General features: G+C 40.3%; 1 protein-coding gene across 1 annotated transcript in view; it reads right to left on the bottom strand.

Moving 5' to 3' along the window:
- The window catches only part of Tnip3 (TNFAIP3 interacting protein 3), a 27726-nt gene continuing 4152 nt past the window's right edge, over nt 1-23574 (bottom strand). The window contains exons 3-9 of the mRNA XM_013351288.1: nt 21447-21512; nt 20240-20338; nt 19585-19587; nt 17891-18016; nt 12929-13045; nt 2938-3043; nt 1-86 (exon numbers count right to left, since the gene is read on the bottom strand). Coding sequence (XP_013206742.1) covers nt 1-86; nt 2938-3043; nt 12929-13045; nt 17891-18016; nt 19585-19587; nt 20240-20338; nt 21447-21512 — 603 coding nt within the window. The remainder of the gene's footprint in view (nt 87-2937; nt 3044-12928; nt 13046-17890; nt 18017-19584; nt 19588-20239; nt 20339-21446; nt 21513-23574) is intronic.

Here is a 23574-nt window from a genome sequence, read left to right on the forward strand (position 1 = left end):
TTAATTCTGCATAAGAAATTTATCTGGTATCCCCAGCCCACAAAGAGTCATCCTCCTGATGTATCCAGACACAGTCAGTGACAGTGCTGTGGGAACAGAGAATGACAGGCTTCAATAGCAGCTATCCTGAGAGGCTCTGCCAGTCCTTTCCATGCATGAGTTAGGTAGTGATATGCTTACTAATATTATATACAGTGAAGTGTCTTTTCCTAGTGATAGTCTAAATACCAGATAAAGAAAACACAGTGCTTTCTGTTTGTGTTTTTGGAGCAACTGTATTGTTTGTAGAATGAGTTTATTACTTTTAATTATAATAAAAAATAAAAAAGGCATAACGCATATTGTGAGAGCATAGAAATTATTGAAAATTAAACATTACCCAAATAAGAATCCCCATTCTCCTTTTTAGCATTTCTAATATAGTAATGGGACTGGGCTTTCAAAGACACTGTCGATTGAAATTGAAATCACAAGGTTTGCAATCCTGTGTGTAAAAGAATCTAAATTCGGTGCTAAATTGCACTGTGAAATTAAAATGATACTAAAATTCTCCACAGCTCATTTCCTTACATATGAGGTAGCATAAAGCAAACTTATGCTAGAGTATTGCTGAGAAGATTAAAAGAAACAGTGTTATAAAACTACTGAAGTTGGCACATTACAGGTCTTTTCTTGATTGTAGTGTAATCCTTGTACACGCTGTTATGTTACAAGTTTATGCACCACAAAGCTCACTGTATTTTCTTAGGCAGATATGTCAGTAGACCTTATATGACTAATAAGTTCCATTTTACACGTTTTATTTAGATAATAAATATCATAACCAATTCATATTTTATGTGATTATTATCTTCTGTGACTTTGGCTTTGGGTGACTTTGATAATGATGTGCAAATGACCGGCTGGTGAATTCTCTATTGTATTGTGTCTTCGAGTGACTAAAACTGTAGCACATGGAGATAATAGCTTATTTTCATTACAGATCAGTAGAAAGTGGAAAATTATACCATGTCGCATTTCAATGTCTTTCAAAACTACAGACATTATACAATAGTCCTGGCTAAGCATATGCCTTTCTAATTAATTTCTCCATTATAAAGGAACCCAAAATTTTATTGGTGAAATTTGTAATCTATCTGTAGTAGAAAACAAAACAAATCAAAAGTCTAGTTAGTTGTCTGTAATATATCTGGATATTTTATTAGAGAATCCCCATTTTTTAATGTTTCCTAGCATTCACATGATGTTTTGGCGAAGAATGTGACTACATTCTACCTGTGTCCTGAGAACTTGAGTGAAGTTGAATTTAAAGGCAATTTATTTGGTTGAGGAAGGGAATATGAGCAAGCTTGCAGTTTCCCACAGAGTGCAGACAATGAAGCAGCTCTGATTTTTCAGAAGAACAGCTCCACTGATAAGAAAGATGGCACTCGGCATTAGAACCAATATAAAATGTGACTTCAAGATAAGATGTACTCATTAAAGGCTCCACTTTATAAAAATTCAAATTTACACGAAAAGAGAAAGCCTGAACTGAGAAAACATCCAAAGGAGTTCCCTGTTCCTTAGAAGTCGAAACGCAACAGAGAGCTTTCCCAGGCTCAGAGCACAGAAGCTGATGTAACTGTGGTCCAATTGCCCCAGGTTACATCTACTGATGGCAGCAGAGCTTGGCAATGTAATCGATATGGTGTTGGGTTAGAGGCAGGAAAAACAAGGTTGTATGAGTCCTGGAGTTCTGCTCCATTCTGTGATTTCAGAGAGCAGCTGAGGTCAGGCAACGTGTGGCAGGATCCAAGTCCCTGCAAGGAGGTCTTCAGAGACCATTTTGTAAGGCTGTGAAGGTAGAGCCAAGGTGGCTACAGAGACTCCAGGATATTGGAGATGCCAACAACATGGGATATTTGTCACGGAGACCTGTGGGCATGGATTGATGCTGGGCCAAGAGAAAGGAAATGTGCACTGCAGATATTAGAGCAGGGGGGTGTAGCATGTTAAAAGCTAAAATTAACTCAGATTGGATTTAAAATGAGATAGCATGTCAAGTACAAGTTAAAGCTACAGAGCTTCTCTTGAGGCTTCTAGAAAAATACAGATCTCTGAAAATGAACAAGGTCAAGTTAGTGTGTGTCAGAGAAGGCTTTAAATGGGTGAGAATAGCAAAGGGACTCGACTTATAATTCTGTTCAAAATACCCACTCCTGGAAGACCTAAAGGTGCTGTTCAAACAAGCAGAAGGTAAGGCTGATTCTAGAGAGAAGGAACACAAAGAAAAATGAGCCTGACCGGCATTTTCAGTCTTGAGTATTTTGCATTTGGTATTTTTCCTACTTTACCATGTGCCTTGTGGTTACATGTGGAGGAAGCATTGTGTGAGACGGGTATTATGGGCAACTCTGGCACAACAGAAAAGACTGTTTCCTTAGAATCTGCCATCACATCTCAAGGGAAAACTGTTCTGAGCTTTGGGGTACCTTTGTATGCCAATGACATTTGAAACATCTGCCTTTCTGGGCTTGGTGATGCACCCCTGAAATCCTGGCTCTTAGGACATCATGGCATGATCAGGATTTCAAGCTCCTCCTTAGCTACAGAGTGAGTTTGAAGTTATTAGTCTCAAAACAAAATGAACAAGAGCCTGCCTTGACTCCCCCTGGGCTGTGCGTTTGCAGCTGTCCTTTGGGTTAGAATTAGAGCGCTGTTGATGTTACTGGGTATGGCTCTACTTAATGTTTTCATGTCTAAGTCTCTGACTCTGAGCCTGGAATAGGAGCCGAAGAGAGAACCAAGACACACGTTTCTTTCATCATGTTACCATTGTCTGGAGGAGTTCACACCAGACCACCAAATTAGAATTGTGTGTGCGTGACAGAGCTACACAGGAAGTCTTCCCTAGTACAAACAAATATTGAATAAGCCTTCCCCCAAAGACCCCACTTGTATGTAAACATGAAAGAACGCCCATTAAAGCTGTGCTCTTACCATGTGCCTTGTGCTGTACATGTGGAGGAGTCTGGTTAAGAGCATTCCACTGATAGTCTGGCTGTGGGAAAAATAAAGCATCGTTACAGAAATATAGATTTCAAAAAAGGCATTGTGGCACATTATGATATAATTATACAGTGTGGATTTTATCAAGCAGTCAACAGTCAACACACACACAAAAAGTCATCTTGATACAAATCTTTGCCAATCTTCCTCATCTCACGCCCTTACCTCAGCCCCCCTGCATGTGCCTGGCTAGAGTTCCTGTGACTTGGAAGTTATACATTTTCTGTCTCTTTCTTCCTCCCCACTCCCTTCTTTCCCTCTTCCCTCTCTTGCTTTCTTTTTTCTTTTCTTTCCTTTCCTTCATCCTCCGGCCTCTCTCTTTTCAGTCTTGATTAATTTTATGTCAACTTGACATAAAGTAGGATCACCGGGGAAGAGGGAACCTGAGGCATATTGCTTCTTTCAGCATGATCTGTATGCATACTTATGGGGCATTAACAATATATGTGGGAGGACCTATATTACTGTGCACAGTGCCACCCGTGGGCAGTTGGTTGTGGTATAAAAAATTACGCTGTGCAAGCCATGGGGAGCAAGCAGCATTCAGGGTCTCAGCTTTAGTTCCTGCGTTCAGGTTCCTGCTTTATGCTCCTACTACGGCTTCCTCCAATGATGAACTGTGATGCAGGCATGTAAGTCAAATAAACCCTTTCCTCCCCTAGTTGATTTCAGTCAGTGTTTTATCATAGAAAGAGACAATATCTAGAACATCCCCTCCTCCACCCCCCTCTCTGTTCCCTACTCTCTCTGTTCTTCTCCCTGTCTTGAAATGATGTGTTTGGATCTCTGAAGAAGTATAAAATCTTTGAAATCTTACAATCTCAAGCAAATCAAATAAAGAACATATTGCTGTCAATAAATACTATTTTAATACCTTCATTTGCAGGCAATAAGAAGGCCAGAAACAAAAAATACAAACTTAATATTTTCTAGTGGATCGTGAAAGAGTCCACAGATATCTTGGGAATTCAGCAAGCAGTTCAGTAGGCAAAGCAGGACAAAGCTTCCCTTTCGCTGAGGCTTTAAAGAAGGTAGTCTCTACATTATACAGCAGTTACACTGAACAGATTAGACCTTTTTTCTCACTTAAAATTTTCTCCTAAGTTTACACTTAAGTGTTGGCTTTCAGGGAATAAGCCAGCAGCATTGAATAAGTTATACTTTTTTATGTTAGCTAGTTTTATGTCAACTTGACACAAGCTGTAGTCATCTAAGAGGAGGGAACATCAATTCAGAAAATGCTTGCCTAAGATCTGGCTGTAGGCAAGCCTGTAAGCCATTTTAATTAATGTATTGTGGGTGGTACCACTCCTGGAATAGTAGCCTTGGGTTTTATAAGAAAGCATGCTGAGCAAGCCACGAGGAGCAAACCAGTAAGCAATACTCCCCCATGGCCTCTGCATCAGCTCCTGCTTTCATGTTCCTCTCCAGTTTGAGCTCCTGCTTTGGTTTCCCTTCATGGACTGTCATTCAGGATATATAAATCAAGCAAATCCTTTCCTTCCCAACTCTCTTTTGGTGATGTTGTATCACCACTTACTGTCCTAAACTGCCAAGAAAGTTCCAAGCCACCGTCTTTGCATTTAACTTCTTGAAGTGAAGAGTCACAATCTCTTTTCATCCACACGGTTGGTCTAATTTTCTGCTCACACTCACATGACGTCCTTTTCTCCCCATTCTCCCACAGATAATGCAGGCCTTGGGCTCAATTATTTAATTCTATACTAAATATAAGGCAAGGAAAATTGGCCAGCATGGAGACTTCACAAGGTGGCAACAACAGCAATCTGTAGTGAATAGCAAATACAAAACTCAGTGGAAAAGCTCAACTACCGTAGTTTATTTAGTTCAGTTACCAAGTAAGGCAGCCTTCGCCGAAGCCTAACCCACCTCACCCCTCAGACACCCAGGCTCTTGGCTGCTTTGGCCCATGAAAGAACTACAAGAGGAAATGAGATCAGCTCTATCTCTTTATATTCTCTTTTATTTTAAGATGTCTCAAGTAACACATAGGATAAGTAATGTATGCCCTGGCTTTACATTCCAGGAGAGCTGCCAAAATGAGATAATAAAGTGTAATCTTACCAACATTATTAGATGTGATTTAATTCAGGCTTAGATATAAAGAATGATGAATTATTCTTTTAAAACTCACCTTTAGGCTTCGTTACACTGATTTCATAAAACAGAATACTGCTTAAAACGTAAGCCTTTACATTGCTTTCATCAAATATTGGCCTTTTGCGGTGATAATTTTATGATCTGGAGTTCCTTGCCTCTTCTAATCAACAGGGATAGTTTACTACACCATAGGACATGAATTCTTCCTTCTTCCTGTTAATGAAGGCTTGACAGAAGCACCCAACCATCTCCATTCCTACATAAAGTTGAATTATTCTTGTACCTTGTATTTCACAAGACTATCCAATTTCCCAAACTGTAGAACTCCTTTTCCTTATGTTTCCCACAAACTTAATTTACTTCTACATCCTTGAACGAAAGGTTCTAAAAGAATGATGGCCAATGTTGAAAAGCCCAGAAGTGCATGGTAAATATAGACGACCAGGAGGGCCAGTAACAAAAACAGAGAGCAGATGTGACTAACAACTTGCCACATCAGGGAACGACACAGGTCCAAAAGGAGACATCACTAAATTCCAGTGCCCTTCTGCCATCGAATAGACTTCATCTTCTCCCATAGTGAAGGATTTTAGTTACGCTTTCCATACAAAAGTACAAAGGTTCCTGGCAACTGGGAGAAAAACATTTATTTAAGTGCTTTGCTAGGAAAACCCTACTTCCAGTATCAGAGTTGGGTCATGGTTTGATGTGGGAATGTCATCTGCTTTCATTGGTTAATTAATAAAGAAACTGCTTGGCCTTTTATAGACCAGCCCTTAGGTGGGTGGAGTAGACAAAACAGAATTCTGGGAGAAAGAAAGCCGAGTCAGGAAGTCGCCATAGCTCTCCTCTTCAAGATGGATGCAGGTTAAGATCCTTCCCAGAAAGACACCACCTCGTGGTGCTACACAGATTATTATAAATGGGTTAATTGAGATGTGAGAGTTAGCCAGTAAGAGGCTAGAGCTAATGGGCCAAGCAGTGTTTAAAAGAATACAGTTTCCGTGTAATTATTTCGGGTAAAGCTAGCCGTGCAAGAGCTGGGCGGGAACACAGCCTGCCACTCCTACTACAATGGTTACTTTTGGGCAGGGAGAGTTGTCTGGTCATTCCAAGATGCAGAAAATATATGACCATTCCAGACAGATGAAGACTCTGCCCATGCTGGCAAAGCAGAGAAGAATCAAATAGTGGTCATAGGGGTAGAAGGACAGCAAGCGTGCTCTGGACATCAAGAGACTCATTCAGGTTGACAGGCCAAATCGATTCCATTCACAAGTAACTACTCAATTATCCTGGCAGACACAGCTGCAATGGAGAATTTTAGTAGGCTACTTTTTCTTGAATATTCCAAGAAAGTCCTTTTAACTGGAAAGCTCAAAACTCCTTTGCATGTGCCTACAAATATTCAGAGTAATTCAATACCAGTTTATAACCAAAGAGAACATCACAGTTGTTTTGTTTGGTTTGGTTATATTTACTTTGTTCATCTTATATGTAAAAATGTACTTTGGGTGGTGTCATATGTGATAATTGAGAATGGCCTGTATAAATAGGTTTGTTTAAGAAATTAGAGTTCAATTTGGTATCTTTTACTTAATCTACTCATATCCCAATGTCTTACCGGTTCGTTGTTTCAAGGTTAATTATAGTGGAAATGGACCAGGGGAAGATTGCAAATAAGAGGTTAGGTAAAAGAGGTGCTCTTATTTAAGAGATATACATCATTTCCACCAACAGACATTCCTATAAACTCATATGCTGGAAGAGGCAATCTTACTCAGTGCATGTTCCCATGGGTGCTGTACTGGCTCTGTGGTTTTTGGTACTCATGGGATCTGCAGATGGAGAACCAGGCCACAGTTACAGGCTGAGAGACACATCTGGGGAGAGCAATAGTATCAGTTTACTTCAAGTAGGTAAAATTTAGAAGTCTCACTGACACTTGCTATATACAACCAGTCTTTGTTTACATTTGAAAGTTTAGTCTAATCTATCGTAATACTTGGTCAAAACAATAAATGTCAATAAGAATTTAGGTGTGATAGAAATGTCTCATGAAGTAAGTCTTGCACAAAATGGCACTATCATTAAGGAAATCTGGAATACTTGAGAACACCTAAGAACTGCATTTCTCAGGTGCATGTGGGTTTGTGAAGGGATCTGTATTTGCTGGAACCTACTCTGACACATCCTGTGTACCTGTGATATACTCTGAGAGGCACATGGGTTCTGGTGCAGGAGAATTGTCTGTATTCTGTCAATCATGTTATAAATAAATGCTGATCGGCCAGGCAAAAAGTATAGGCAGGAAAACCAGACAGGAAGTTGTAGTAATAAGCGTGGCAGGGCTGCGTCCCCAGCACCCCGCTGCCCGCAAGGCTAGCTTTACCCAAAATAATTACACGGACACTGTATTCATTTAATCACTGCTTGGCCATTTCTATCTAGCCTCTTCTAGGCTAACTCTTGCACCTGGACTAGCCCATTTCTAATCATCTGTGTGTAGCACCCCAAGGTGCACTTACCGGGAAGATTCTAGCCTACGTCCATCCTGGGTTGGAGCTTCATCGCGTGTGCCTCAGAGAGCAGAGCTCTCGCCTCTGCCTGCAAGAGTGGAGCATTGTGTCTCTCTGAGGCGTCTACCCCCGAGAGGAGAGCTGTCGAGTCTCTGAGCTCACTTCCTCTTCCTCCCAGAGTTCTGCTCCGTTCACTCCTCCCACCTACGTTCTAACCTATCAGGGCAAGCAGCTTCTTTATTTAATCAACCAATGACACTCCTCCCACCTACGTTCTAACCTATCAGGGCAAGCAGCTTCTTTATTTAATCAACCAATGACCTTCCTCCATCAGGAAGTAGAAATGATAAAATGAGAACAGGAGAATTCTGGGATGGAGGAAGTTGATTCCTCCCACTCCTGCCCAGACCACCGAAGCAGCAGGATGTGATCTGCCTCACTGAAAAAGGTACTGAGCCACATGGCTAACATCAGAAAAATGGGTTGGTTAATCAAGATGTGAGAATTAGCTACATGAGAGGCTAGATCTAATGGGCCAATCAGCTTATAATTTGTGGAGACCTATGTGTGATTTTCTTTAGGGCTAAACAGTTGTGGGGTATTGGGTGGGACAGAAACACAAACAAGCAGCAGGCCCCTTATGTTACAGGGTTCCATGACCTCTGCAATTCCTAAGTAATATCTATTCACTGACATTTTTAGAAATAGTGAAAACATGGATGGTTCTGGACCATCTACTGCATGATTAGAAAAAGATTTCATTTGAACCACGAGAAATGTGGGGGAAAAAACTTGTAGATTAAAGACAAGAGGACTTGTGTATGGGCCAAAATACCCATTTTAGTTGCTTGCTTTGTAGTTTTCCCCCCTCTATTTGACAAGAGTTTATATACAGAAAAAGATGTTATCTATCAGGCGATTTCAAATCATTAGTTCCCAAATTGATTTTGACTCAGCTATGAGTGACCTGATCACTTGGAAGTCCAAGGGTGGGTGTGTTGCCAGCAATGATGCCAACTGAACTGCCATGCCTGCGATATGTTGATTCTATCTTGAAATTCTCAAAGGCAAGTAAGAAAGTCAGATAACTTTAAGTGTTATACAAATTTGTCAGTTCATACCATTCTTTCTTAGTAAATGTAGTTGCATATAAACATAGACACTTCCACCACTTGCTAAATAAATTGGAATTGGTCAGCCTGCCATTGAGACTCTCTCTGAATGTTTGCAAAGTATGGTATGTGTTGATGTGGGACAGCAGCTGCCCTGTGACCTTCTGTACAGTCAGCATCATCTCCCTGTCTCTCTGCAGCACAGCATGATCTCCACCTGATAGATGAGGACTCTGGGACACAGACAGCTATGTTGTTCAGAGCCACACTGCTTTGCTTTATGTCTTCACACTGTTTAAGGCCCAACTTTGTCTTGCAAAGTCAACAGCCTGGGATCCTTCCTACCTGATACACCCAAAGGGAGCTGGCTTTTGATTTCTTAGTCAAAAACCATTGACATCCTACATCCTATGTTCTGTATCACCACAGATACACTATGGCCAAATGTCCTTGTCAATATACTTAATAAGACCAAATCATCTCCTGCACCTTTTTTATAAATTCTATTATAATTTTACAACAATGAATGAGACATTAAAAGTATTTGGCTGCCGTAGCTTGAAAGAAAAATTCTAATAAAAAAGTAAAAAAGTAAGAAGGAAAAGAAGAAAAAAAAAAGAGGAATTGTAGTTGCTTCTGGGAGGCCTAAGACCCCTGAGAGATAAATGGCACCCAGGAGTTCTGGCCAATGAAACATCAGAAGTCCATCAGAAGTCAGAAGTGAAACCCACAGGCTTGCTTTGTTTGGATGGCACAACACCAAACCCACTGGTTTTGTCCTATTTTTTTTTCCAAGGTAAAGCTTGCCATTATTAAAACTTGAGTGTTTTCTCTTAAAAAAAGAAAAAAAAGAAAAATTCTGATAGACTTAAAATATTACATCTGAGGATGTTTCTTTGCTTATAAGCAAACTTATGCCATATTGTACTTAGAAAACTGATTGTTTTATTGACATTAATAAAAAATTACAAATGTTATGGGAATAAAAGTTATTTGTTGGTCATTCTCCATAATGTTAAATAGATGGATATTTGTTCTTGACTGGACCAGAGCTCTGTAACAGGAAGTACATCAGCAGACCTCAACACTGAGTTATCATCAATCTGAATTTAATATAATAGGAATAAAATATGTAAGGAAAAAATAATTTGTGCTCAAACAAAAAGAATTAAAGTAGCTTCGCATGTAAGAAATAAATAAGAGAGTAATTTGTTCACTAAGAACACTTAGAATTTTTCACCCATTGTTGTTACTTATTAGAACGAATAAATGATTTTCATAAAATTATCTAATTATATTTTGATCCCCTTTAACTTAATTTTTCTTTATTGCATAAAATAATTTTGAATTTCTTAGAAATGGTTCTGCCAAAATAAGTCACATGTAAAATTGAGAATTTTATGTCAGTCCTGGAAAAAGCATCAAGAAAGCAAAATTTAACTCACGATCTACTGTGAATTAAGAAGGAAAGAATGATTAACTTTTTAACTTTTCTTAAAAGACTTAAACATTTTGAAGCAAAATGGCCATCTTAGCAGGTCTCACACCAATTCCCTCCTGACTAAAAGGCATGGCGAAGCCTTTCAAGTAAAATGCTCTAGCTATTCTAAGTATAAATCACATTATTTAAGGTGTGTGTGTGTGTGTGTGTGTGTGTGTGTGTGTGTGTGTGTGAAGATATTAAGATAGAAAGTCATGAGAGTAGAGAAAGAAATTTTAAGGGGAAAAAGCATGAAAATAGAAAGCATATTGAATGAATACATGGAACATGAGAGAAGGAGAGGAGCATTTGAGAGCAGTGGAGCATTTGAGAGCAGTGGAGCGTCTGAGAGGAGTGGAGCATCTGAGAGGAGTGGAGCATCTGAGAGGAGGGGAGAATCTGAGAGGAGGAGCATATCTGAGGAGGAAGAATATCAGGAAGTAGAAGATAAGCAAAGGAGCCACAGGCATAGATATATTTATGAAAATATAATGAAATCCTTTACATTATGTTAACTTCAAAATTATTTAAAAGGTGACATTAACTACATTTTCTTTAATTAACATCAGTATTTACTCACCACAATTGTTTCCTGAGTCTACTCTTTATATATTTTATTACACATAACTTTCTTATTTAATACACTCTTCATGAAACCCGCTTTTTTGAAAGTGTACCAGTTCCATTAACTCTGGAAATCCACCAAAGAAATCCTGGGATTTCTCTTTTCATGTGCATTTAAAAATATGTGAGTCTTGGAAGGCAGACACATTCCAGCACAACTCTTCAAAGAAAAGGGCTTCAGAACAATTTGCCTGTATTTGCATAGTATGTGGTTAAACTATCAAATCTACCAAGATAAATATTATAAGAAAAAGACCAGAAGAACTCTTATTTCTTAAATAGCCTCTGGGACCCAGTGTCATGGGTAATTCTTTAATACACTTAAGTTGAAAGGAATTTCTAGTAGTTTTTATCTCCTTATAAGAATGTATGGAAATGATTTCATCCCCAGTAATAACCTCTTAAAATACCGAGTGACAATCCCCAGAATTCTAAAGGGTTTGAGGTTAAAAAATAAAATAAAATAAAAAAGAACACACATGTGTTTGGCAAAGGTTCTTTGTTCTATACCTGAGAATTCAGTCTATCTAACAGGGAATGAGAACTTATTTTTCCTTTCAGGCATTTTAATTATTTTTTAAAAAGATACTATCTGTGCTTTTCCAAACTAAAGCTTTCTTAGTCTCTGTTCATGAATAATCCCCCATGGTGGATATAGAGATACCTATGATTATAATTTTATCTTTGGCTGTTAGAAGAGCCAGTTTACAAATCTTTATTTTTGAGCACACATTAAAAGCTCAAAAGTAAAGCCGCACAAATAATTTTAAAATTTGTCTTTACTTATTATTTTGTTCCATCGTTCATCGTGGACTATTGGCCAAAGTAATGCACTGCTGTGGTGGAGTAAGTTAATCATATCCATGAAGGAAGGGCTTTAATGTCTGAACAGTATTTCAAGTTCTAAAACAGAGCTAACTAGCAATAGCTCCTAAGTGAAGCCACATAATTCCACACACCACACGCGTTTCATGTGGCAGTTGGGGATGTGTCCATTAGAGCTGTTCAGTTAGGAATGTTAAATGGTTAAAATGTAAATTAGGGTCATTAGTGATAGAGCTATCCAAGAACAGTAGATGGGCTTTGCTTTCCTCTTTGCTGTTATGAACCATTGTATACCCATCACTGTCTGTATCAAACCCAAACTAAACTACTTACCCAGATACTTCTCCTTGTGGGGATAGAAAAGATGGAACTTTACAGTTTAATTTGCAGATCCTCTATTTCCTCACAAAGTTCACTTGGTGAGCTGGAGAGAGGCTGAGGTAGTGGATGGATGAAACTGATATCTGTCAGCAAACTGTTGATCATCTACCCAAAGATGGGAGGAGCTGAGCTAGCCTGATTGCCAGTGATTCCATCTGTGGGGAGAATTCTTTCCCAAGCTACACTTACTGCGACCTGCAGAAGGACTCAGCAGTGGAAAAGGAGTCTGTCTCTAAGTCTGAAGACCTGAATTCAATGCACAGTGGAAGGAGAAAGCCAGCTTTTTCTGATTTACACACAAACCATGCAACATATATGTTTGCACATCCACATATAAATAAATGAATGGCATGAAATTAAAAAAAAAAGCAATGTGTACACTTACTGCTCAGCCAACCAGAGGCCAGCAGCTACAGTGGAATGGCCCTCCTGCTACCATTCTCTGAAAAGGGCCAGAGTTTAAAGTGTTGTAGAAATACTCTATATCTACGTGAGACTCTCAAGACTCACTGCTGACAGAATCTCACACCAGCGTAATGCACTTGCCACTCTCTTGACTGAGGGATCTTGGGTGAAGCCCCTTAACCCATCTAAAGTTCAATTTCCTCTTTTATGAATTCATCTATGAATAGTGGGGCTGAAAAAAAACCCATCTCCATTTTTCCTATTTGGTTTTAAAATTGAATCACTCCAACTAAATAAGAAAATCCTTCCTACTGTTTTAATCGAAAGACATGCAGATCTGTCCAAAGGAACGTGAACAGAGAGCCCTGTGCTCTCCCACGATCACTCCATTTCCTGCCTCTGCCTCTTACCTGGTGATTGTGACTTTCCACCTTTGTTCTCATCTCGGCATGGCTGCACCTGCCTGTACACTTCCTGGAGCCCTCAGAAAGCGAAGTGCTCCTGATTGTCAAGGCATCCTGAAGAGCCTGTGGTAAAAATGAAGCCCACTGTTGACAGGAGGTTTACAATGACCTTAGCAATTATTTCATAACTGGTGCAACCCCCTCCAGTACAAGAAGAAGCCTTTATTTTTAATGCTCCCTACAAGGCTGGCTAGCTTTTTTTATTCCTTTTAGTTTTCTGCATATGTGCTTACTTTTCAAATCTCTGTCTTCCACGTGATGATGTGTGTGTTATTCAACCTCCACTATGTTAAAGGGGATTACTATGTTGGCCTTCCTGTCACCTAGCTAAGGAAAGAAAAGAGCAAGAGTCTTCTGCAGAGTCTCTGTTTCCCTCCAGTATACTTTCTGTCTCTGTAATCTTTCTATTTGGGGGCATCAGAGAGAGCAGACATAGCCTCCCTGGGCAGTCTCCAGAGCTTCCGAATCCGCAGGTCTAATGAGGGATGCAAGGACACTGCTGTTTAACCACACCATGTCTCCAAGGCAATCCATATCATGTGGCCAACTGTACAGTCACTGCCTCTAGGCCCTGCTGCATTTCTCTTCTGATCTGACATTTTCAAGCCTTCTATTCCTTGGCCTAGCCAACCATATTTATGATTTATCAAAGCATTTATTTACTCATGACTGTGTGGGATGGTATGTGCTATAACTTTATGATTTTGTCATGGAATAAGGAGGCAAAGAGAAACTTGCTTTTGCTAGTAACTTCTCATCCTTTATCATGAGCCTGCAGTGCTCATACTTAGATTATGCAAGGATATTAACTCTTGTTTAGAGACTTACATTTCATGATGAGTTTAATAAAAATGATGTTGTTGTGACAGACACTCTCATCCATGAGTGTCCTCAGTACCACATTTTGACAGCTTATTAGTTAGTCAAGTGAGTACTCCAGGCATAGAAAGGTTTCATCTCAGAGGTCTACGACTGCACAGCTTACTGAACTTAAATGAGGTTAATGGATGATCTTAGCGGCAGAGTACTCTCTCCACCACTACACAGTATGGTCATAAAGAAAGCAGGAAAAGCCAGCTTGTTGTCCTGAACAGATATTTCCAGACTGGGAATTCCCTAACAGCATATCTTAGAACTACACATACCACCTAGCCTGATAGAATGTACATATCAGAACTTTTCAGGAGAAACAACTTAATTTTTTCTTCTTCCAGGGGAAACTTAGAGAAAGAAAAAAGTTGATAAAAAAGTTAGATTTTGTCTTAATTTACTCATTTATTTACAATGGTGTTAGGAATCCTTACAAGTGTGAACCAGAAGTGGCACTTAATCCTTTTGTGACATGCACAAGCTTCATAATTCTAGGAAATATCAGGAGAGCCGAACATAATTTTATGCAGTGTAAATGACAGTAGAGAGAATTCAGAGAGGGTTTCGCAAATGAATGGCAATGATCAAATGTGCCAATGCCATGTTTAGGACCCACAAGTGGACGACTTCTGAAGATACCTTATTTTAATTTCCTGGTTTACTCCGCCATGCTATTCAGGAAATTTTAAAATGAGTCATGCATGAAACGTGAGTTGAATCAACATTTGTTGGTGCTTTCCAACTTCCTTGAACCTCTTCTAGATTAGTCATTTTCACTACCGGTTCTGATACATTTAGTCAAATGATCGACCGCTGCATTCCCAAAATGATTAGGTGGCAGACAGGTCAATTTTGCACAGGATGGCGTTAGCTGACTAGTCTCAACTCTCACTCTGGCTAAGTATCTAACATTTCTGGAAGAACTTGATATTAGCAAAATCCTGGGGTATTTTCTTCCAAGCAGATGAACTGAGTTGAGTTCAGGCACACATTTGAAAAGCTCATTTAATTACTTGTGTAACTGTCTCTTCCTGAAGTTTTCATTCTTAACCTTGTGTCTCTTCTGAGTGAGTGAGTTAGCAAGAAGCTAAACGTTGACTCTTATTAATGCTCTGGGGAATACTCAAATATCTCCATATTTATTGTAATAGTAAAAAAAGGGAAAGAAAAGCATTCATCACAAAATCCAAACATCTGACACTTAGGAGCCCTGGGGCTCAGTTGCTAGCACTCACACCATGCTACTCCCTATTCTATAACTCTAGCTTCAGGAAGTCTAGTGCTTCTTGTGGAATCTGAGGGCTCAAACACATGGAGCACATAAAAACAGGCAGGCACACACATATAAATAAAAATAGGCTAGCAATTTAAGTCCAATAGCAATAACTGCAATATTAATAACGTGTGTCTGGTTAGATACTAATAAATGTGCTAAATGAGTAAGAAAAATCTCAGAAATCATCACTTTATATCTAAGCTTTTAAGGGACAGTTTCAGTTGAGCAGCGTGGGATGAAATCTCTTGAGGTTTTAAGCATTCTTTCATGTTCATCACAATTAATCATAAGCATCACATTACCATAATGCATTATGGTAATGTGATGCCTGTTAAATGATGATTCTCAGGTCAAAAACCGATCGTTGCATATGTTGTGTACTTGCTAATTTATTCATCCTTTCATTGCTCAGTGAACATTTAAGAACTTTGTGTGACAGAGGCCCTGTACTAGACACTCAGGAAACTTCAGTGACCAAAGCAGAAAAAGTCAGGGCTACATGCTGGCTGGCTTCTATCAAGCCTTTCCTCCATGAGAATGCATAGGAAAACTATTTTATAGCTACTTTGCTATGTGAATAACGACTATGTAACATGTTTTATGTTTTTAACCTAAAACTTTATTTTACTTCTACTTAAAAAGAAGCAAAACATATTTATGAGCCCTTATATGCCCTATGGCCACACACTGTATTTACTGTGGCCACCAGGGTTCCTACTATGCCCAAACCTAACTCAAGGAGCTCACAATCAATAGTGGATCAATAGAGACGAGATGATAAATGATAAATGTACATTATTATGTACTGGGTAGCAATAATAAATGCCAAGAAAGGAATCAAAGATTGTATCTGGAATGAGGGCATATAATTTTAATTGAGATGTAAAGAAAAATATTCTTTGGAAAGGTTATATTTGAGTAAAGACATGACTTTTGTTAAATTATTTTTTCTTAATGAGGTTTTATGTTTCTAGGTACCAAATTATCAAGTTATTTTTTTTCCTTAGAGATACACCTGCCTGGCCTGGAGCGAGCTATGGAGATCAGGCTGGCCTTGAACCTGAGGCAGAAGTGCTGAGATTATAGCTGTGCACCATAACTGCCTATTTCTTTGAATTTAAAAATGTTCTGTCAACCACAATCACCAATAGCAAAGACTAATGTGCATACGGAAATGAAAAAATTAGAAAACTCTTGTCTGTTTATATGCACAGAGCTTTAGTTTTGGTTTGTTTTTGGTTTGTTTGGGTTTGGAGGGCTTTTCTTTTCGTTTTGGGGCTTTCACATGACAGAAATGAACTTTTTTGCATTCATATGGCAAAATGAACTAGAACATCACATGTAACTGCAGTTATCCTACGTCTTCTGATTTCTATGGAGTAATTTTTCCAGTAGAGGATAAAAAGGAAAAGACATAGAATTAATTGCCCTGAAACTTTGTGTCTGAACACTTTCTTTTTCTCTGAAGGATGAAATGCTGGTTGGAAGTCTTTCTTTATTTTCTTGTTCTTTCTTGAAGAATGACTCGTGCTATAAGCAGGCCTATTGCTGAATCCGGTTTGCAAGCATCCTGTCAATGATGCCAGAGTACATCTTACCTGGGGTCTTTAATAGCACCTATGAGCATGGGCTAAAGTGCGGTCCAAAGTTACAGGACTGAACGCAGTGTGAAGGCCGTCAACTGCTCTCTTTTGCTATAGAAGATCATTTCTGTTACTTTGACCATGAAATCCCTAATTGAATGATGTAGATTTCAACTCATTCATATATTTCAACATTCCTGTGTTTACCCTTGGCTTACCTCTTGAAATAAACAACAGTATGGGATTTATGTTTTTATACTGAATTAGTGTTCTCATTCCCCAGAATATCACATTAGTTCATTAACTGATCTACATACATATACACATATATAAACTTATGCACACATTTATGCACATATACACACATATATACACATACACACATACATGCATATATGCAAACATACACACGCTACACACATAGATATCACACATGCACATATCACACATATACACAGACAGACAGACATATATACACATACACACATACACATATATACAAACTCAGACACACATGCATATATGCAAGCACCCACATATTATATAGACACATACAGATACACAGATACACACATACATAGAAACATATGCACACATTCACATACTCATCATCACCCCTTTAAAACAATTTAGTTTCTCCTCTGAGCTTAACCATGAAGCCACATGTTTGCACCCCGAGCCTTGCCACTTTCTGTCAGATCCTACTCACAATGGACTTAGGCTGGCTCCTTAGGCATCAGACATCTCAGTCTTGAATCTGGCACTAAGCAGGCGTCCACGTATCATGCATGCATCACACCCAGCTCCAGAGCCTTCACTTTACACAGCAGCTTGCTTCCTCAGGAAGCTTTTGTGGTCAACCAAGAGATACGTTATTGTTCACAAACACCCAGTGCCGTTATGTGCTTCTTTAAAAAAAAAATCTTACTGATGTATATAATTTCTCTTTGTTTCCCCTTTTCATGGTTCTCTGCAGGGACAGAAATTTCCCAAAGCATCCTAGCCAAATGTGACTGCCAGCTGTGGCTAGGTGCTCTGTGTAAACCAGAGAGGGACTTCAGGAGATGTAGGAGGAGGCACACTGTGGGCTCCACTCTGTTGTGACCTGGCAGGACTCAGCTGCTGCTGAGGTTATCATTTTACCCTCCGTGCTCATCTCACCCTACCCTGTTCTGCTACCTTATTGAGTCGTTTGATTTCACAGGCATAATGTTCTTTTTTCCTATTTGCGAGAGCATTGTTTTCCTTCAGCAGCAAATTCTCCTTCTTCAGGGCTCGCAATTCTTCCTTTAGGCTTTCCCTTTCCTTATGAAGAAAAAGACAAGAAAACATGACCCAGATCAAAAACTCCCACAGGGAAGGATAAGGCAGAAATCCGAAGAGACTGGCTCCTTCTGGCAGATAGTCATCCACCACACATAAGCAAATGGGACCCGCAGGTTTTCTCTAACATTGCTTTGAGCAACGTTCTTGGCGTAGAGGACAGAGCTACTGAACATATTTTCCTTTATGAAAACTTAGGGATACTGTGGTGACCCCCAGAAAAACCATTAAAACTCTAATCCTCACATTCTATAGTCAAGTCAATGAGTCTGTGGAGCAATCTACCCCTGTTCCCAAGGGACTGCTTAAAAACATTTAAAAGGCCTGAAAAGAAAAAGAAAGGTTACTGAGATAAACTGATGCTCAATAGCTCAAGGCCAGTTTTGCACCATTCTATATCAGAGACAAAGACCGGAAATTTTAGACAAAAAAGGACCTTCGCTGCAGATAAATATTCAGAGCTCAGCATCACCACAACTACCCTTAAAAGGCAGAAATCCAGCCTTCCAGCGGCTGGCATGCTCAGTGCCTCCAACAATCTCCAAGAACTTCACCATTTTACACAACTGAAGGTCCTGATTCTCATCTCTCAACTCTTCATTCTATACCCTAGGTTGCAAAATTTGGTGGAGTAAATTGGATCCTTAATGAGAATCCAGTCTAGAAAAAGAAATATTGCAGAATATAGCTCAAGATGAGAAGTAACTAAAGCAGGGGATTCAAATAATATTTTAGTCACATTCCAATATGGTAACTAAATTTAAGAAATCAATTTTAGGCAACTTATTTTCTTTAGAAGTGAAAACATCTTATCATCACTTGCTTTAGTAGGCTGAACCTACACACTTAGATGAGTCAGTCACAAGAATATTATTTTATTACATCTAGAAAATGTTCCCAAGTTCATGAGGGAAAAGTTACTGAAATTCCACACTAGGGTGTAGCTGAAGGAGGCAGTGTGTACTGCATGCCAGAGAGGGGCTTGTCAGAACCCTGTTTCCTGCTTCACCCCAACTGTAACCTCAGCAAGGTGAGCCAGCCTGGGCTGTGGAATGGGAGGTATTGTTCCTGACAGGAGCAAAGATGTTCACAGAGACACTCAGGTCCTTCCTTTGACTGTCAGACTACTGAGATAATGTCTCCAAGGATTTGGGATTTCCCCAGGAATATCATGCTGGGAATGAAGCCTGGTGCTAGCCCAAGAGATTTTTGTAGGGTTTGGACAGTTTGTCAGACCATCTTGCTGGGCAGACTGAGGCAGAGTGGTGACAGTATCTACAAAGAACCGTGCCCCAACCAGGACTTCTTAGCAGCAGATGCCGCTTCAGCTCTGTTTAAAACTTAAACTCACTTCAGCACCCTGAAGGTGTTCTTGAGGTCACTGGGCTTCTCTATTGTTCTTCCCAACGTGGGTACACCGACAAAATCTCCTCTCTCTGCTTTTCATGATTAACTGTCTCTTTAATTTGCCTCTTGAGCACAAGTGGCTGAGACAGGACACCCAGACCCAGACTCTTACCTTAGAGGTTCTGCTAACAGCCTTGTCAGACCTTCTGCCTTCACAATGACAGCGGCAAGACTGCCCATGAGAACACACATACTTGTTTCTATTCTTACTACGTCTTCAGAGGGCTGTCATTAGACTTCAGCATCCCTTTATATATATATATATATGTCATAAAGTCCAGCTCCTGAGGAAAAAGCCTGCACCACAAGAAACCCCTCTCATTGTCCCTGCTCACCCTTGCTGCCTAGAGCCTCGGTTCAGAACCCCGTGTTCTTAGTGCTGACCTGTTCAAGGCTGGGCTTTGGATATTGAATGAGATAATGAATGTGAAGCGGTTTTTAAAGTGTTCTGTGTACCCGGGTGTGGTGAAGAACTTCTGCCATTCCAGCACTTGGGACTCTTAGGCTGGAGAACAGCAGGTTCAAGGCCAGCCTGGGCAAGAAGTCAATTCTAGGCAAGAAAGGTAGCACTTCTGGGGGACATAGTGGGACTTTTTCCCTAGCAATAAAAGGAAGTCACTCACAAGAGAGGCTGGAAGGTGCTCACCCAATCAGTTTCCAATTTCCTAGCCACTGATGGCAATGCACACTTCACCCAGCCACCCACCTCCGTGCTCTGAGCCTGTGTGTGGCTCCTTAGAGAGCTGGTTTTCACCACTCTTATCTTGCTCAACTAGAGGCCAGTCGCTGACCACCCACCTCTAGCTGCCTGTCACCCTCTGCCGCACTTTGTTTCTGTTCCTTCTCTATGGTGTGGATATCTTCTGTGGCCGCCAATCTCTTTTGCAGCTCCAGGACCTTAGGGGATCATGGAAGGGAGAGAATTACACCACGGTCAAGCCCAGTGCACTTGGGAATAGGGGCGCCCCACCCCACCCTGTCCAGGAAGTCCCCCAAGGAAGAGCTCTTCCCTAAAACACATCAGCAGAGGGGGCTTGCTCTACACAAAAGCACACACTTTCCTCCCAAGGGGAGGATTCCTACTCTTCCCTCCTTTCTCCAAATGACCCTTACTTCCAAAGGATGAAGGAGCCAGAGAACAGACTGGTGGGCTCTTTGTACCTGGCCTCTGAGAGGCAGGGGGCAAGACAAAGTTGCAGGTGGTCAGGAAGTGAGTAGAGCCCTCTACAAAGGACAATCTTGCCGGGATATCTGTGGTTCTTCCTCTTGACAAATTAGAGCCCTGTGCTAGAACCTTGGACATGGCACTTCCTCCAATTTGTTCTTTTCTCCGGATTTACTGGCTGCCCTGGGATGCTGTGGAAACATTCTTTCTGGGAACACTGTCATTAAAATTTGTAGCCACAGACTGGTTCAGAATGTATAGATCCAGACTTACTGAAGTGGGACACTATCTTCCTGCTTCTAAATTTAATTCTGAGTATCAAATGAGGAAGAAAATGCAAGCACTTTGCGTTACTGTGGTCAGTTTTCTTCCTTTTGAATTATTTAGGGGAATTTACTTTCTCTCTTCTGTCTTTTTGAAAATGGAATGCTTTCAAATAATATAACAACTTTAACCTATTAAAAACTTCCCCCAAAGGTTTCTTTCTGGTTAAAAAGCTTCTCCACACTTTAAAGAAAGCAGAAGGGGGCATCTGCTTTCCATCCTGGCTGTTACCACTGTTTCTCTATGGATGGAAGCCAGCTGATTCTCGGATGGACATTTCTCCTGACCTGACCTCAGCCTCAGTAACAACTCAGAGCTGGGAGTGCTCACAGGAACTCTTGGATGGAACCAAGGCTACATTCCAACAGCTGACTGACATTGTATCCATCCTCAGTGCAAGAGGCCAAATATTATGGTGGAACTCTGCCCCTCATTTGTCATAGGTAGGAATCCACAAAAATCTCTTGGGACCCTACTGCCAGGATTAAAGGAAGTCCCACAGGAAGAGTTTCTTACCTTTCTTTCGTATAACCCTTTCATATTTCGGAACTGCTGGTCCCATTGTTGATTGACTTCCAGGAGCTGAAATTATTAAAATTTGGCATTTCAACAAAAGATTTCCATCCATTTGGAAGTTCAGGAAATGGGAAATCATAGTTTGAGCTTGCTGAGATTTTAGAAGTCATGAATGAAGGCAACTCTCCTAGCAAGTTCTGGTTGGGCTGGCATGATTTTGGGGCAGGTTAAAGAGAGAGAAAGCAGAGAGGAATGTCCGAAAAATGCTGGATAGACTGCATAAAGGAAGACTGTGGAAGCTTGGGTATGACCATAACACAAGCGCTTAGCACCGCCCAGAGTAGGAATAACTGGAGAACTGCCATAAACGGGTTGCTTAAGCATTGCCAGGGCATAAATTACGATGATGATGATGATGATGATGATGATGATGATGATGATGATGATGATGATGATGATGATGATGATAAAGAGAGAACTGGAGAGGAGCCCTTCACCCCAGAGTCTGGTGGAAACCTCTTTCTCATCAGCTAGGCTAAGTCAAGACCTCCAATGTTTACTGTAAGAAGTCTATATAAAGACACATTTCCTATTACACAGAAAGGTTTTGAGTCAGATTGTTAAAACAGCTCAAGGCCCGAGTGTCAATGACTGTCCTCTTTTCCTGCTGTAAGTCCATGATTGTCTAATCATCCCCTAGAAATTCCATTTACAGTACAATGTATGCCTTAGCCTCTTCTGTGCAAATTTTATGAGCCACTGCTTATTTTTATCAGAGTACAGTCCATTCAGGGCTCTAGGAGAGCCATCCTGTAACCTTTCTTATCAAACTAGATGGATGTGTGGGGAGGCATGCAATTCTGTGAGTTTAAACTTGAGTCTGTTTTTGTTCCAGGGTACCTGACACCTTCACACAGACATACATGCAAGCAAAGCACCAATGCACCTAAAATAAAAATAAATAAAAACGAAGCAAGTAAATAATCATAAAATTAAAGATTTAAAAATATTTACATCCTAAAGCATGCCACTGCAAGTAAATGACTGCCAATTAGTTGAGTTTGGACTTAAACACATTCGTTTTTTAAAAAAAATTTTCATTAATGTTTATTGCATATTTTTAAAATTTATTTATTTATTAAAAATTTCCATATCCTCCCCTCCTCCCATTTCCCTCCCCCTCCCTCTCCCTCTCCAGTCCTAAGAGAAGTCAGGGTGCCCTGCCCTGTGGGAAGTCCAAGGTCCTCCCCCCTCCATCCAGGTCTGGGAAGGTGTGCATCCAAACAGACTAGACTCCCACAAAGCCAGTACATGAAGTAAAATCAAAACCCAGTGCCATTGTCCTTGGCTTCTCAGTCTGCCCTCATTGTCATTCACATTCAGAGAGTCTGATTTGATCACATGCTCCATCAGTCCCAGTCCAGCTGGCCTTGGTAAGCTCCCATTAGATCAGTCCCACCGTCTCCGTGGGTGGACACACCCCACGTGGTCCTATAAATTCTTTGTAGCCATAGTAAACAAACAGGAGAATATGGAAAGAGAAACTTCATATAATAATTCTTACAAAAATAGTTAGAGAGTTTCATCAGACTCTGGGTGAGTTAAACAAAGATGAAAACTAAAATAAGAAAAGTTGAGATTTTCTAATAAATGCCTCAACTGACTTGTCAAGACATGATCTAACACTTAATAAATCTTTATTCATGAACCCGTTATGAAAATAAGAAAATGTGTCCATCGAAATGGCCGTCATGGGTGCTGTGGGGGATACAGTCCAGCATTACTACATAGATCTTGAGATGTTCCCTTAGCTTGTAGGGACCACCACACAGGGGAAGCCAGATGTTTGATTTCACCACAGAAAAGAGTTCAGAGTAAGTCGGTAAGAACTGGAGTTACCCCAAAGGGAAGTTAGACTTAAACAGGGAGTTAATAGGAAGAGAAGTGCTAAGAAAAAGGCAAACTGCAAAGTGTGGGTATGGCCCCAGTTAGTTCCTGGGGCAGCTGAAGATAGGGAACCTGAAATGATCCTATCCTATAGCCTTACTGATGAATATTTTGCATATCACCATAGAACCTTCATCTGGCGATGGACCCACACTGGAACACTGGACTGAGCTCCCAAAGT

This window comes from Microtus ochrogaster, linkage group LG3, assembly GCF_000317375.1.
Source record: "Microtus ochrogaster isolate Prairie Vole_2 linkage group LG3, MicOch1.0, whole genome shotgun sequence".
NCBI classification, from domain to species: domain Eukaryota; kingdom Metazoa; phylum Chordata; class Mammalia; order Rodentia; family Cricetidae; genus Microtus; species Microtus ochrogaster.